General features: G+C 39.3%; 1 protein-coding gene and 1 long non-coding RNA gene across 2 annotated transcripts in view; both read right to left on the bottom strand.

The window, feature by feature from the left end:
* Nucleotides 1-12,858, bottom strand: part of LOC109952788 (adhesion G protein-coupled receptor F5-like) — a 21,692-nt gene that overhangs the window by 2,774 nt on the left and 6,060 nt on the right. Inside the window, exons 3-9 of the mRNA XM_020588037.1 lie at nucleotides 12,352-12,516; nucleotides 9,544-9,696; nucleotides 7,489-7,653; nucleotides 7,111-7,254; nucleotides 5,238-5,490; nucleotides 4,316-4,455; nucleotides 750-928 (exon numbers count right to left, since the gene is read on the bottom strand). Of these exons, the coding sequence (XP_020443693.1) occupies nucleotides 750-928; nucleotides 4,316-4,455; nucleotides 5,238-5,490; nucleotides 7,111-7,254; nucleotides 7,489-7,653; nucleotides 9,544-9,696; nucleotides 12,352-12,516 (1,199 nt within the window). The remainder of the gene's footprint in view (nucleotides 1-749; nucleotides 929-4,315; nucleotides 4,456-5,237; nucleotides 5,491-7,110; nucleotides 7,255-7,488; nucleotides 7,654-9,543; nucleotides 9,697-12,351; nucleotides 12,517-12,858) is intronic.
* LOC109952796 (uncharacterized) lies at nucleotides 4,371-4,723 on the bottom strand. Its single transcript, XR_002273813.1, has 3 exons — nucleotides 4,685-4,723; nucleotides 4,541-4,599; nucleotides 4,371-4,455 (listed from the first exon to the last, which is right to left on the bottom strand). It is a non-coding gene; the product is annotated as an uncharacterized LOC109952796 (long non-coding RNA).

Genomic DNA, 12,858 nt, shown 5'->3' with positions numbered 1-12,858 from the left:
TATATATATATACAGTATATGTCACAGATAATACACTTTTTTGTTTATGTATACATTACCTGTTTTTAATTTTTTCTTCTACAATACACTGAAGAACTGTCTTCATGAGCCACATATGTATTTATTTATATGTTTTCAAATAACGCATAATTGTTCTTATTAATGGGGATCACTATTACTTTTGTTGTTGGCTACATTAAGCTGATGTATTTTACTTTTCTTTATGTTGATTTTAATTTTTTTTTAAAGTTTTTTAGCCTGTAAATAAACACATCTCTGTCAACATGTATGGACATGGTGTCATGACAATGGAAATAAAACTGAATAACACACACACTGGGGACGTCGTGTCACATAGCACACTCCAGGAACAGTGCAAGTTCAGTGTGGGACTTCTGAAATTGGTTATTACTAGTCAGTTGCATGTCAGTTTGCCTCTGATTTGCTTGCATAAAAAATAATCAGAGCAGGTGTTTTTATGCGCATCACATGCCACCAGTGTACGTTGCACTGACTGACTTATTTTTTTCTCTCAAAATTTTTATTTCTGTTTAAAAAAAAGTTTAAAGTCAGAATTCTGAGAAAAACATTAGAACTCAAATTTTTTATAGTGGCCCTATTCCTCTTCCATACAAGACAAACATTATCTACCCATCATCCAAATTCATCAGTAATTAGACACTCAAGCATTGTACTGTCTCACTCCAGGCAAGCCCCAAAGTTCTCAAGCAGTTTAGTAGATTACCTACCTGTGATTCAATTAATAATTCCTTGATTTTTGTTGTGATGCATGTGTCTCTCACAAGTTTCCACTCTCCTGTTTCCTGACAGACCGCAGTCTTGCTCCCCTCTTGACCTTTTTTACACTCTGAGCTTGATCTGTCCCCTTTTCGTCCAGTCCCATACTGAGTATCATTACATTTAACACCTTGAAATTGACATAACATATTAGAAAGAAATATGATGAAAACAGCAAAGGAATAGCAAAGTTATAGTAATGTTATGATGATCTTACTGTCACTGAATGTCGTCACTGTCATTGTCATTTCATAACCCCGTGGTTTAACCACTCTACATATAAAACTTGTTTTTCCGCTGCAGTTTTCTGGCTTGTAATTTTGTGTGATGCAGGACTCTTCACTATTGTTAGCAGAATCTGTGAACATTTAAGAGTGTTTTGAATAAGATAAACTGTTAACAGCCATGTTCAACCACTCAGCATGACTAGAATGATGAGTTTTCAACATCACTTCATACTTACTTGACTTTAAAGGTGTTGTGCTTTGAAACCACTGGACTGTGTAGGGGTGCTGCACACAACACGTAAGTAGTGATATCTGCTCTTCATTGCATTTAATGTTAATTTCACTACGTAGTCGCACGATGGGAGCTTGTTTGATTTGATCTGCTCTTACAACTCCTTCCTGGAGGAAATCTATTCCTTGGCCCCTCAGAATGCATTCATATGGTCCTGTGATTAATAACAGAAGTAGATATAAATGATTGCACTGGGACACTATATAACAAAGTAAAGTGGATAATTGCTGGTATATCAGTATTTCACTATGGCTGTGACTAAATATGTTGATTACATCTTGACTACATGTCATAGTAAGGAGAAGATTGATAATATGGATACTGTAGCACAGCAAGCACTTGCCATAAAGCCTTTTCACAATGTTCTATTCCCAAACTACTTACTTTATATGATCTTAATTAACAGTATTGAATCCAGGTCTTTATGGCCTATACTTGACTACTGTATTATTAAATTGTATAGTGATTTCTTAGTTCCTGGTTCCTTATTAATTAAAGAATTCTGCTAGCTTTGACTTACCACTATCAGCAAGAATGACATTGTTAATTGTAAGCATTGACTCATTTCTAGTATTGGATATGTCAATCCTTCCACCATGTCTAATTTCTAGCCCTTTAGCTCTCCACACAGAACCAGAAATTTGTCCCAGATTAATGCTGTCAGGAGGGGGACCACATCTCAGCGTCATGTTTTGACCAGTATAAGTCAAGTCTGGAGAGATAATTGGAGTTGGACCTTTAGGAGAAAATAAAAGAGAAAAGTCAGGAATTCAATCAAATTTAACTGAAACACCACAATATTGATATATCTAAAAGTAAGTAAGATGAGCCGCAAGGACAAACAATCCTATATTTTGATTTAAAATCTGGTGTGACTTGTTTTGAGGATGAATTGGATTATCTATTGGGTTATCTAGTGCTGACTATGGATGGATGTTTGTCTTAATTCAAGTAATTTTCACTTGCCTTATTCTAATTAGCCATCTTTACTTTATTTGGGATAATCCTTTCCTAGAAATGGGGCATATCTTTAACAGGACCTCTGCTATGCTTTAACACTTATTTTGAGTTCTTGATTCAAGGCAAATAATATTGCTTCAAGTCTTTGGGCTTGCACGATGGTATATAAGAAAAAATACCAAATATAAAGATTTTGACTTTTGTTAAGTTCATTTTTCTTTCAACCTGTCATATTTCATCCCATTTTATAATAATAGTATTTACAGTGGTTTATGTCCTATTCAGATTGGGGGTGGGGTGCTCTGGTTGCTGTTGCGCTGTTGAAACAACAACATGGAACACAAACGCTGCTTCCATCTATCCACCTAACAAATCTCTACTCACTAGCCAACAAAATAGATGAACCACTTCTTGTTAACCAGACTAACTCTGACGTCTCCCCTTCTGCTGCTCTGTACTTCGCTGAGAGTTCAGTGAGTTCATTCCAGACAGCGCAGTTCACCTGTCAGGCTTCCATCTCCATCGAGCTGTCCGCATAACAATTTTACCCAGGAAAATGTCAGTTGTCCTGTCAGCAATAAAAACACACTGGACCACTGGTATACAGAAAAATTAAGGCCACCTATCACTCTGTCCACCGTCCAGCTTTAGGACTGTCTGACCACATGCATCTCATCCCGACCTACAGGCAGAAACATAAAGCTGCAAAGCCTGTGTTTAAAATAGTGAAGAGGTGGACCAATGATGCAAAGTCAGAGCTGCAGGCCTACTTTGACTGTATAAACTGGAATGTTTTTGAGCCTGCTTTTACAGACCAGGATGAACTCACTGTCATGGTGATATCATATTAGTTTTTGTGAGGACATGTTTGCCTACCATGATCTTCTACACATACAACAACAACAACAACAGGTAAAGTTTACAGTAAAACTTAAGCAGCTTCATCATGCTAATGAGGAGGCCTTCAGAAGTGGAGACAGGATCATGTACAACTGGGGCAGAAACACAATAGACCCTTAAACACTGCCTTTTCAGGGCGGGATTGGTATGCCCTTATTCCGTCTTGTTTTCTGTGTGTAAGGTGCAAAGCCAGGATGGTGAGCCATTTTTGTTCTGCTTCTGATCTACTTTGAGAGGTAGTACCAGAGGTGAAACAAAGGGGAAACATGCTTTGTGTAGAAAGGGTGAGCCAGCAGTCCAGGACCAAGTGCTACATTTTGATGATGTAATATGTGCGCAACACTATCACCGGTGTTTCAATTTTGCATGCCTCTCTGCCTTGAACTGTTCTCAGCTTCTCTCTAACTTAAAGGTCAAAGCATTCCTGATATCACAAACATGTTGATTACAGTTATTACTCATGACAATTCACACACATTGCAAGAACCATGAGATTCATTCATGAGAACCAAAATTTACAGAACCATGCCACACAATTTTGTGTGAAGTGAAAAAAAAAGCTTTGAAGAGCCAACAAAACTACATCCACACTTATCTCTCCCACCATTGTTGTTTTGGTGTGTAGACTACCGGTGCAAAATTTATATCACAGTTGACACAGAGCAATGTCACGCCTCACCTCTGGTGTGAATGCCAGTCTGCTGTCTGAACTCACAGGCTGGCTCGTGATTATACTCGCCCTTAGCTTGATATGTATGAGCAGCACAAGGGCAGGATATTGACAACCCCTTGGAATGGCTGTAGTGCAGAATCTCAGTGTCAAAATGACTAATGACTAAAGTCTGTCCCACATTACAAGATAATCAAGCAGGCACAGGGAAGACATGCAGACTCCTCACAGAAAAACCCCTGGGTCAGCCCGGGCTTAAACCCGGAACCTTCTGGCTGTGAGGCAACAGTGCTAACCACCACAGCTGTGCCATCCTTGACTTATTTCAAGAAATCTTATAAAGACAAATGACTTGCTGCACTGGGAGCCAAATTTAACTGGCAAATGAAAGCTCTAAAATGTTTTCACTTAAGTTTGATTAGGAAATTTTGCAGACAAATAATAAATTTATAGCTTTTTGTAACTTACTTTTGTAAAATGTAGAAACTGAGCCAATGACAGGAGCAATGGGCTTCATTGCTTCTGGGAGTTTATTATTTGCTTCAGTTATTTCATCCACACTAACTTGTGTTGTCTGGACAACAAAGTCTGTAATTACACTTCCTTCTCTGTAAGAAAAAACAAAAACCAAACATGTGAGGTGGAATGTAGCCTCCAAATTATTGTTAATTCAAAAGAACTGCAATACTGCACCTGAACCCCTTCACAAAGACGTTGATAAAGCCTGTGATTCCTTTATATTGCTTCTCCAACTGTGAAGAGACATATTTAATGATTAGATAAGTAGAACACAAACAACTGAAAATACAAATTGACAATTAGCTGTGATACACTTACCACTGGATGAATCATTGAGTTAAGCTTCTTAAATTCAAGACTTGATGCATTGTTTAATTCTGTAGTGTAGGTCATATTTAAGGTGACTGTCATTTCCACCCCATATACTGTTTATATATAAAAAAAAAAGATGAAAAACATGAGCAATTGATAAATATTTCACCTTTTGTGATCTATAGGCACTGATAAACACCAGTAAAATAGCCAGACATGACACAAAAGAATACACATGAGAGGAGAGAAGTGTAACTTAAAGTTTAGAGAGGCCTTTTTCCTAAAATCTTGGTCCAAAAAGAATACCGTGAAGCCATTACTCTAAAAACTGAACAGTTTTGTTGCATTAGCTCTGAGAAACCAAGTGGCTGCTGGAATATACAGACCAGTATTTCATCAGGCACTGGTATTCAATGTAATTTCATAAACAGCAGATAATTTAACAAATTGTATTTTGGTAGCTATTTTCATCCCTTTTTAAAATTATTATTTTTGTATTCAGTGTCATACTAGTAGATACTTGATAATCCATAGTGCCTCCTTGTAAATAAAACACTACCTGGTGCTGGCGTTGGCAAGATAACAGTTGTTGTGGTTGTTGATAAGGTACTGGTTGCAGTGATTCTGGAAGTAGTAGTGGTAGTGGTTATGGTGGGGATAGTAGTAGCACCTGAAGTAGTCCCTCTTGGGGGGATAGTGGTAGTAGACATGGTAATCATCGTGGCAGGGAAAGTGGTGGTAGTTGCGGTGGGGATGCCGGCGGTAGTTGCGGTGGGGATGCCGGCAGTAGTTGTGGTATGAATTGTATTTGTCTTCAAAAGGATAGTGGTAGTTGTCATAATAGGCGTTGTGGGAGGCACAGTGGTAGCAGCCTCAGTGATCACTGTGGTAGGGATAGCTGTCAGGGTGGGGACAGTGGTAGTAGCTGCAGAAGTCATTGATGTGGGGACAGTGGTAGTAGCTGTGGTAGTGGTTGTGGTGGGGACAGTGGTAGTAGCTGTTGTAGTTCTAGTGGGAGGCCTAGTGGTAGTAGCCATGGTACTCATCATGGTAGGGATAATGGAATTAACTGTAGCATGAGCTGTAGTAGTTGTTGTGGTGGGGCTTGTGGTATTAGGAGTGGTAGTGGTTGGAGTTGTTGGAGGACATATAAAGTGATCTGTTTGAAAACAGTAAAAGCATATATCTTTACTTTAACTCAGAGGTGTAGTGCTATTTGATGAAGTATCAGAGCATACCTATGAAGTGCATGCGTGCACGTGCACGGTTAAGCTGTGACTTGTTTCGAGGGCCATGTAAACACTTTTTTCCCACAGTGGCAACTGTAATTGCCCATGCAATCAATTTTAAGAGCATTCCTTTTTCCAGGAAATACACTTTACTGATGATTGGATCTTCAAGCGCTCACAATAATGCAACATTATGAATTTCAACCAGATTATGCAAATAAGTCTGTTCTTTCTCCTGTGATAATATAACCATTAATAATGTGTTTTGTGATCACATCCAGAGCACAAAAACAACTACTACAGTATATGTTCAGTCATTATTGTAGAAATGTTGATGTCATAGATTTGTATGTAAGGTAAGGTAAGGTCAGGTAGAACTTTATTGATCCCAGAGTCGGGAAATTCCAGTGTTCCAGCATCAGTAAGGGACAAAACAACATGACACCATAGAATAAACACCATACACATATTTGAGAAAACAAGATCCAGGTACCTAGAAACCAGACAAAAATATAGTATGTAAGAGACAATCAAGAACAAGAATAGACCTTCCACAGTTTATCCCTGAGACACAAGTCAAAAAAAAGATACCTAGGGATAAGACAAAAAAGAATAGTATGGAGAGGAATCAAGAAAAACAACCAGGAAATAAAGAACAACAAGATTTGTATGTACTGTAGTTGCTGGTGCTGATTTTAATCATGCAGTAATATACACAGTTCCTATTTTTATTTTCAGCATTTCTAATGTTACTATTTCTACTGTTACTGTGCATTCAAATTTTACTTAAGTAAAAAGTACAAAAATATTAGCAGGGAATCTTTACTTGCAGTACCAGAAGTAAAGGTAGCCTATTCATTATGTAGATTGGTACATATCACATGAATGTTTATTGTATTATTGGATAATAATAATAGAACTATTGTGTGTTCATTGCTTTAATGTTGCAGCTGGTAAAAATAGAGATAATTTTAAGTACTTTACATTCTCCTGAGTGAACCTCTCATTGGGAAATCACTAAAGCTCTATAATTATCCTGCATTTTGTTTTATTATTTACATCAGAGTTGCATGTGGTTGTTGATGCTGATTCTAAACATGCTATTTGCTATTTTTCTGGTCACTCAGAGAACTGAACATTTATAGTATATACTATGTCTTATGTGTCTACAATTCAAATTTTTGACTCACTTATTAATCCTACCTGTAGAAATGTGAATGTCATAGATTTGTATGTGGCTGTTGATGCTGATGGGGTAGCTGATGTTGCTCAGGATGGTCCTCAGTTGATTTATTACTGCAGCATCTGAGACATTCAACTCAATAGAGATGAGGTATTCATAAACAACTGGAGGAGAAGCAGAAAATAAAAGAATAAGGGGACACCTTTAAGGGGAACTTGGCCAACAATGTTTTAAGACTGGTAGAATTGGTAGCATATCTAAATGACATTTATCTTATAACCCTCCACGCTTCCTTTACACAGAAATGCCCATTCAGTCTCCTGCAAGAATCCTCTGGGTGACACACATGTCATCACCCAGATGAGTCAAGCTTCAAATAAGCATAAAGTAAGCGTCACCTGTCTTTGGTTGGCAGTACTGCTCATTAGACGGGATTCTGCTGATACAGCTGCATGTGTCATCAGTGATCTTATCACAGGCTCCATATGTAATGCAGTTTCTATATGACCAAACATAATTATCCTCACATTGGCACTGGAAGTTGCTGCCATTTGGGTAACACACTACAAGAAAAAAAAAACATACAATATGGGCAAAACAGAGAGAGAGCAATTTAGAGTACTTTGATAATTCAATAGCCTTTTGGTTATTAATTATACACGGTTTATAATTATACAAAACATTAAAAACACAGCTATTAGATCAATTTTTGATAGGCCACTTGTGTTTGCTCACTTGGCAGGCAACGGTCCCATGTACTTCCCTGTAACTGCAGACTTGTTGAATTTTAACTTGTGCATGTGTGCACAGGCCTCAGTATCTTTGAAGCCAAGGAAGAATTTTCTTGTTGACATACAGTGCAGTTACATATTTGGACTGTTCACATTTAATACTCTTGGTACGGCTATGCTCCAACTCGCAAGATCTCAAACAAAACAGTGGCTGAGTTTCTAGTGATGATTTCTGGCTCTGAAGTCATTTAATCATGACCTGTACAGCACTTGTTATTCTTGATAGTTACTACAATATTTTAATTTTGCACCAAAACAGTGATTTGGCTGGAGTCCCAACACTATTCAGCAAATATATATTTCAAAATAAAGGACAAAACCAGCAATTTTACCCCGAAAAACAAGCAGGGTGAAAAACAAACACATTGTTAAATATTGTAATGTTAAGGGTGAAGATACACTTGATGGGTAGTATATACAGTAGTTCTGGGTTGGTGGGGATTGTGAGTGTGTTCTGTGTTCATTTGGTGTGTGAAATAATAAAGCAGCCACTGTGCTGACAAAACGGCAACTTCGGTCTCCAGCTCCTTCCTCAAGCTAGACTATGCTACAATATTAAACTGTTCCAAACTGTTTAGGTTGGGATCACTTACAAACTCTGGATGGGCAAAAAGGGTGTTTACATCTTTGCATTAAAACAAGAGTATGAAAGGTCTCACCAAAACAAAAACTGTCTTTGAATCACAGTGTTCTTAAGGGGATTAATTAGTCTCATAAGGGCTATTTCAGTGCTGTGATTAGCTAAGCATTTATTGTATAGACCGGAAACTTTACAGTCATTTGTACTGTAATGTTCACAAGCCCAAAGTAGACATTTTGGAAGTGATGTTTTATTCTGAGGGATTCTTGATCTAAATTATGGGGTTTAATCACAAATATGGAGAGGTTTGTTGTAGGTAATATAGCAATATGGTCTGACCAGAATAACAGTCTTCCACTATTGCTAACAACAGATGGTTTCCTCATCCATTCACAAATGTGCCATTTGCTTGGGGGCTGGAGCCAATCCCAGCTGACAATGGGTAAGAGGTGGGGTACACCCTGGACAGGTCACCAGTCTATCACAGGGCTGACAGATACAAACAACCACTCCCACAGTCAATTTAGAGTCACCAATCAACCTACGCTGCAAGTCTTTGAACTGTAGGAGAAGTACCCAGAGAGAACCAGGCACAGGGAGAACATGCAAACCCACACAGAAAGGCTCTGGGATGAGTGGGGCTTGAACCCATAACCTTCTTGTTGTAAGACAACAGAGCTAACCACTGAACCATCATGCCACTGGAAAAACTTGTTATGGTCACTATAATGTGTAAAAAGGGTTAAAGATAAATTTGACCAATTTCTTCGTCAGAAAAGTGAATGGAAAGTTTTAGCTGCTGTATTACTTCAGATAAGTGGAGTTAATAGGTGACAAATTACAAGATGAACACTCGATTATGCATTGATGTAATGGAGGCAACCAGGGAAAACCCTATTTTTAATAAACAGTAATATCTGTAATATAGAAAATGGTTTTGTAAAAAATGGCAAACCACATCTGAATATACATAGAAAATCATCAGAATGTTTCATGGAAAGCGTAAATAACTTAACACCCTCCACCTTGATTCACTAAATGAACACCCATGGTTTTCACACCAGAAGGAACTCCTTTCTTACCTGTGGTGATGCTAATATTTGTCACATTCACAGTAGGACCCAGAGCCAGGAAAAAACTGCCATTGCTCAGTAGTCTTCTAAGGTAGTCCACTACCCCAGCATCTTTCAGAATGAGCTCCACATCGACTTCATACTCAACCTGTGCTAGTAGTGCTATAGGAAAAATATAACATGATTTAGGATGCTTTTTGTTTTCAGGACATGCCACTCTGGAGACATCACTGTGCATATCATTTAGATGTGGTCCCGAAGGTAAAACCTAAAGTTGTGTCCTGGGTGGGCTGATGTCCCTTTGAAGAGCACACTGAACTTCATGTATTTAAGGCCTGAGGGCTACTGTACAACCAGCCACTGCAACAGGAAAATATAAAGTAAAAATAATATACAAAAAGCAAGTATAAAAAAAATTCAAAGGAAATAAGCATTGTATTTGGGATTTGTAATGCCAAGAACATCAAATATTGGGTGGGAAGCCAGTGAGGGATCATTTTCTTTTTGCTACATAAGGGTCTCTTTCTCTTTCTTGCTCAGCCTGTCCTCATTCCCAAGGTGTCAAATACTGAAAATATGTGAAGCACCTTTAGCATCTCACAAGGATGCCTAAGATTACCTTTGGTCTCCACATGAGAGACACAGGGTTTTCAACAGCATATTCACTTGCTTCAGTATTTGATGCCCAGAGAGGTTGTAGTATATGAAAAGAGAAAGTTTGTGCTAGGAAGTGTTTGGCATTGGTGGGTCAAACAAAACATCAAACTTTTCCAAGGCAGAGTGGAGTTTGCCTCCAGTGTGTAACACAATAGTTCTTAATCAGTGTGGGTTTTAACCCAAGCCACTATATTTTCCTAAACCTAACCACATTCATAACCATGTTTTTCTATAACGCTAATAATGTTCTGTAATGAAAGGCACCCTTTAGCATCAGTATGGGATACAAAAGATACCTGAAAAAAACATCAATATTTGGCACAGAATGAGAAAAAGTGTTACGGTTCATGAGGGCAGACCCCAGAGGCAGACACAGAGACCAGAGGAGTGGGAACCAAAGAAAGCAGTTTTAATTAACAAAACACAGGTATTCAGGATGCCAGGAAGACAAGCAGGCAGGGAACAACCAAGGATAGGCAAGAAGAGAAACCAGGGGGATGAAGAGCCAGGAGGGACGAGGCGACCAGGAGGAGACCAAGAGGACAAAGAACCAGGAAAGCCGGCAGCAGGAGGGGCACAGGAATCAGAAGACGAGCAGGAGAGCCGGCAGCAGAAGGGGCTCAGGAACCAGAAGACGAGCAGGAGAGCCGGCAGCAGGAGGGACACAGGAACCAGAAGACGAGCAGGAGAGCCGGCAGCAGGAGGGACACAGGAAGACCAGAGGACCAGGATGACAGGTGAGTAGACAGACGAGCAGCAGTGCCCAGGAGGACCAGAGGACCAGGATAACAGATGAGTAGACTAATCACAGCATTGGAGCACTCGCTCCACAGCACAGCAGGCGAGCAGGTTACTCAAAACACACTGGCACAGCATGAAGGAGGTCAGGAGTTGAGCACACTGGAGAAGCTTGTTGGAACTTGGGCTTTACGGCAGGTAAGAGGCAGATGCCACGCTCATAGCACACCAGACATTCAAAGAGTTAAGGGTTCAGATGGATGGAAAAAAACAGGAGGCGAACAAACAGTACTCAGGCGCTGCTCGTAGCGAGACAATCAGGAAATGAGAAAACTCAGCTAAGTGCCAGACGACTAACAGATAATAAATCGAGAGTCCAGAGTGGATAATGCAAACATGGAACTAACCAAAGCCTAGCGCAGCCAGAGAGCAGTAATCCAGCATGAACACAAAAACTCAGGGCAAACTCAGGGCATGTGAACATTAATGATCCAGCAACCAAACAGTGGGAAACAGGGTGTATAAATACGGGGCAGGACCAGGAGATAGTAGCAGCTGTAAACAATAAACTGATGAGCTGGGGCATGTGAACTGAAAGAAACAGGAAGCCAACCACAAAAAATAAAAGCACCAAACAGGCATCGCCACTCAAACCATAATGTAAACCTACCTTTTAATTATAGATTTATATAATTTTCAGTTTTTTTTTTTTTGTTTTTCTTTTTAATTGCAATTGATTTTACACTTTGGGGGTGGTGCAAACAAGATGTAAAGACAGGACTAACATCTCCATATCAGCTTAGAACTTGATAGAACTTGACCTTTTAGACATTCAGTAGATATGAAACAATATTATTCCTTAGCAGTAATGTTTGTGTCCACTGACTGAAAGTGAACGAAAACAATGATGTTGCAGAATGGAAAACCAAAACAAGAAGTTTAAAGATACTGAAAGACTCTGCTTTTCACAGTTTTAAAGTGCAAACCTAAATACAGACAAAGGATTTCCGTAGCATCTTTATGGTGTTTTGATGAAACACTTATAGCAGGGCAGGTACGTAAGTACAACCCACAGTGAAACATGGTCAGAGGTCTTTAACAACAGTAATTAAGCTGAAAACCTTGCAACCAAGATAAGAACAAGGATCTATTAGGCAAGACCTTAAACTCAACAAAGGGGGAATGAAATAAGACAAAGTGGCAAAAATAAATATAGAGTCTGGCCTAGAGGTCTAGTATTCTGCAAAGCAAAACAATAAAGCCAAGAACAGTGAAGCAAAGAAACAAACTATCAAACGTTACTGCAGATCATACTGCTGGGGTTAAGAGGAACCTGGTGAATAGTGATAAATAGCAACAAGAAATGTATGGCTCTGAATTCATTGTGATTAAATTTAATTTTACAAATGACAGCTTGATTACCTGATAATGGTTGGCAGGACTGAAGTTCAGCTGGCACGGCATTGATACATTTACAAATGCCACTGGATATGTGATCACAGGCTCCATAAGTGACACATGTGCTGTATGGCCAAGCAAATTGCTCCTCACATCTACACTGGATGCCATTGCTAGTTGATGAACACACTGTCAGAAGGGAGGAATTAGAGTTATATATGGTAGAGACTGCAAAGTGGTGGTGGGAGAAAGTGTAGCCAGACAGCATCAGATGGTGGTGTGTAGGATGACTCTGGTGGACAGGAAGAAGAGGAGAGGAAAGACAGAAAAGAAGACCAAGTGGTGGAAGTTGCAAAAGAAAGAATGTCGTGAGGAATTCAGACAGAAGTTGAGACAGGCTTTGGGTGGTCAGGAAGAATTTCCAGATGACTGGGAAACTACAGCAGAAGTGATCAGGTAGAAAGGTAGGAAGGTGCTAGGTGTGTCATCTGGAAGGAGGAAAGAAGATAAGGAAATGTGGTGGAAGGAGGA

Source organism: Monopterus albus, unplaced genomic scaffold (assembly GCF_001952655.1).
Source record: "Monopterus albus unplaced genomic scaffold, M_albus_1.0 scaffold497.1, whole genome shotgun sequence".
NCBI classification, from domain to species: Eukaryota; Metazoa; Chordata; class Actinopteri; order Synbranchiformes; family Synbranchidae; genus Monopterus; species Monopterus albus.
The sequence above is the reverse complement of the archived record's forward strand: the minus strand, read 5'-3'. Positions and strand labels throughout refer to the sequence as shown.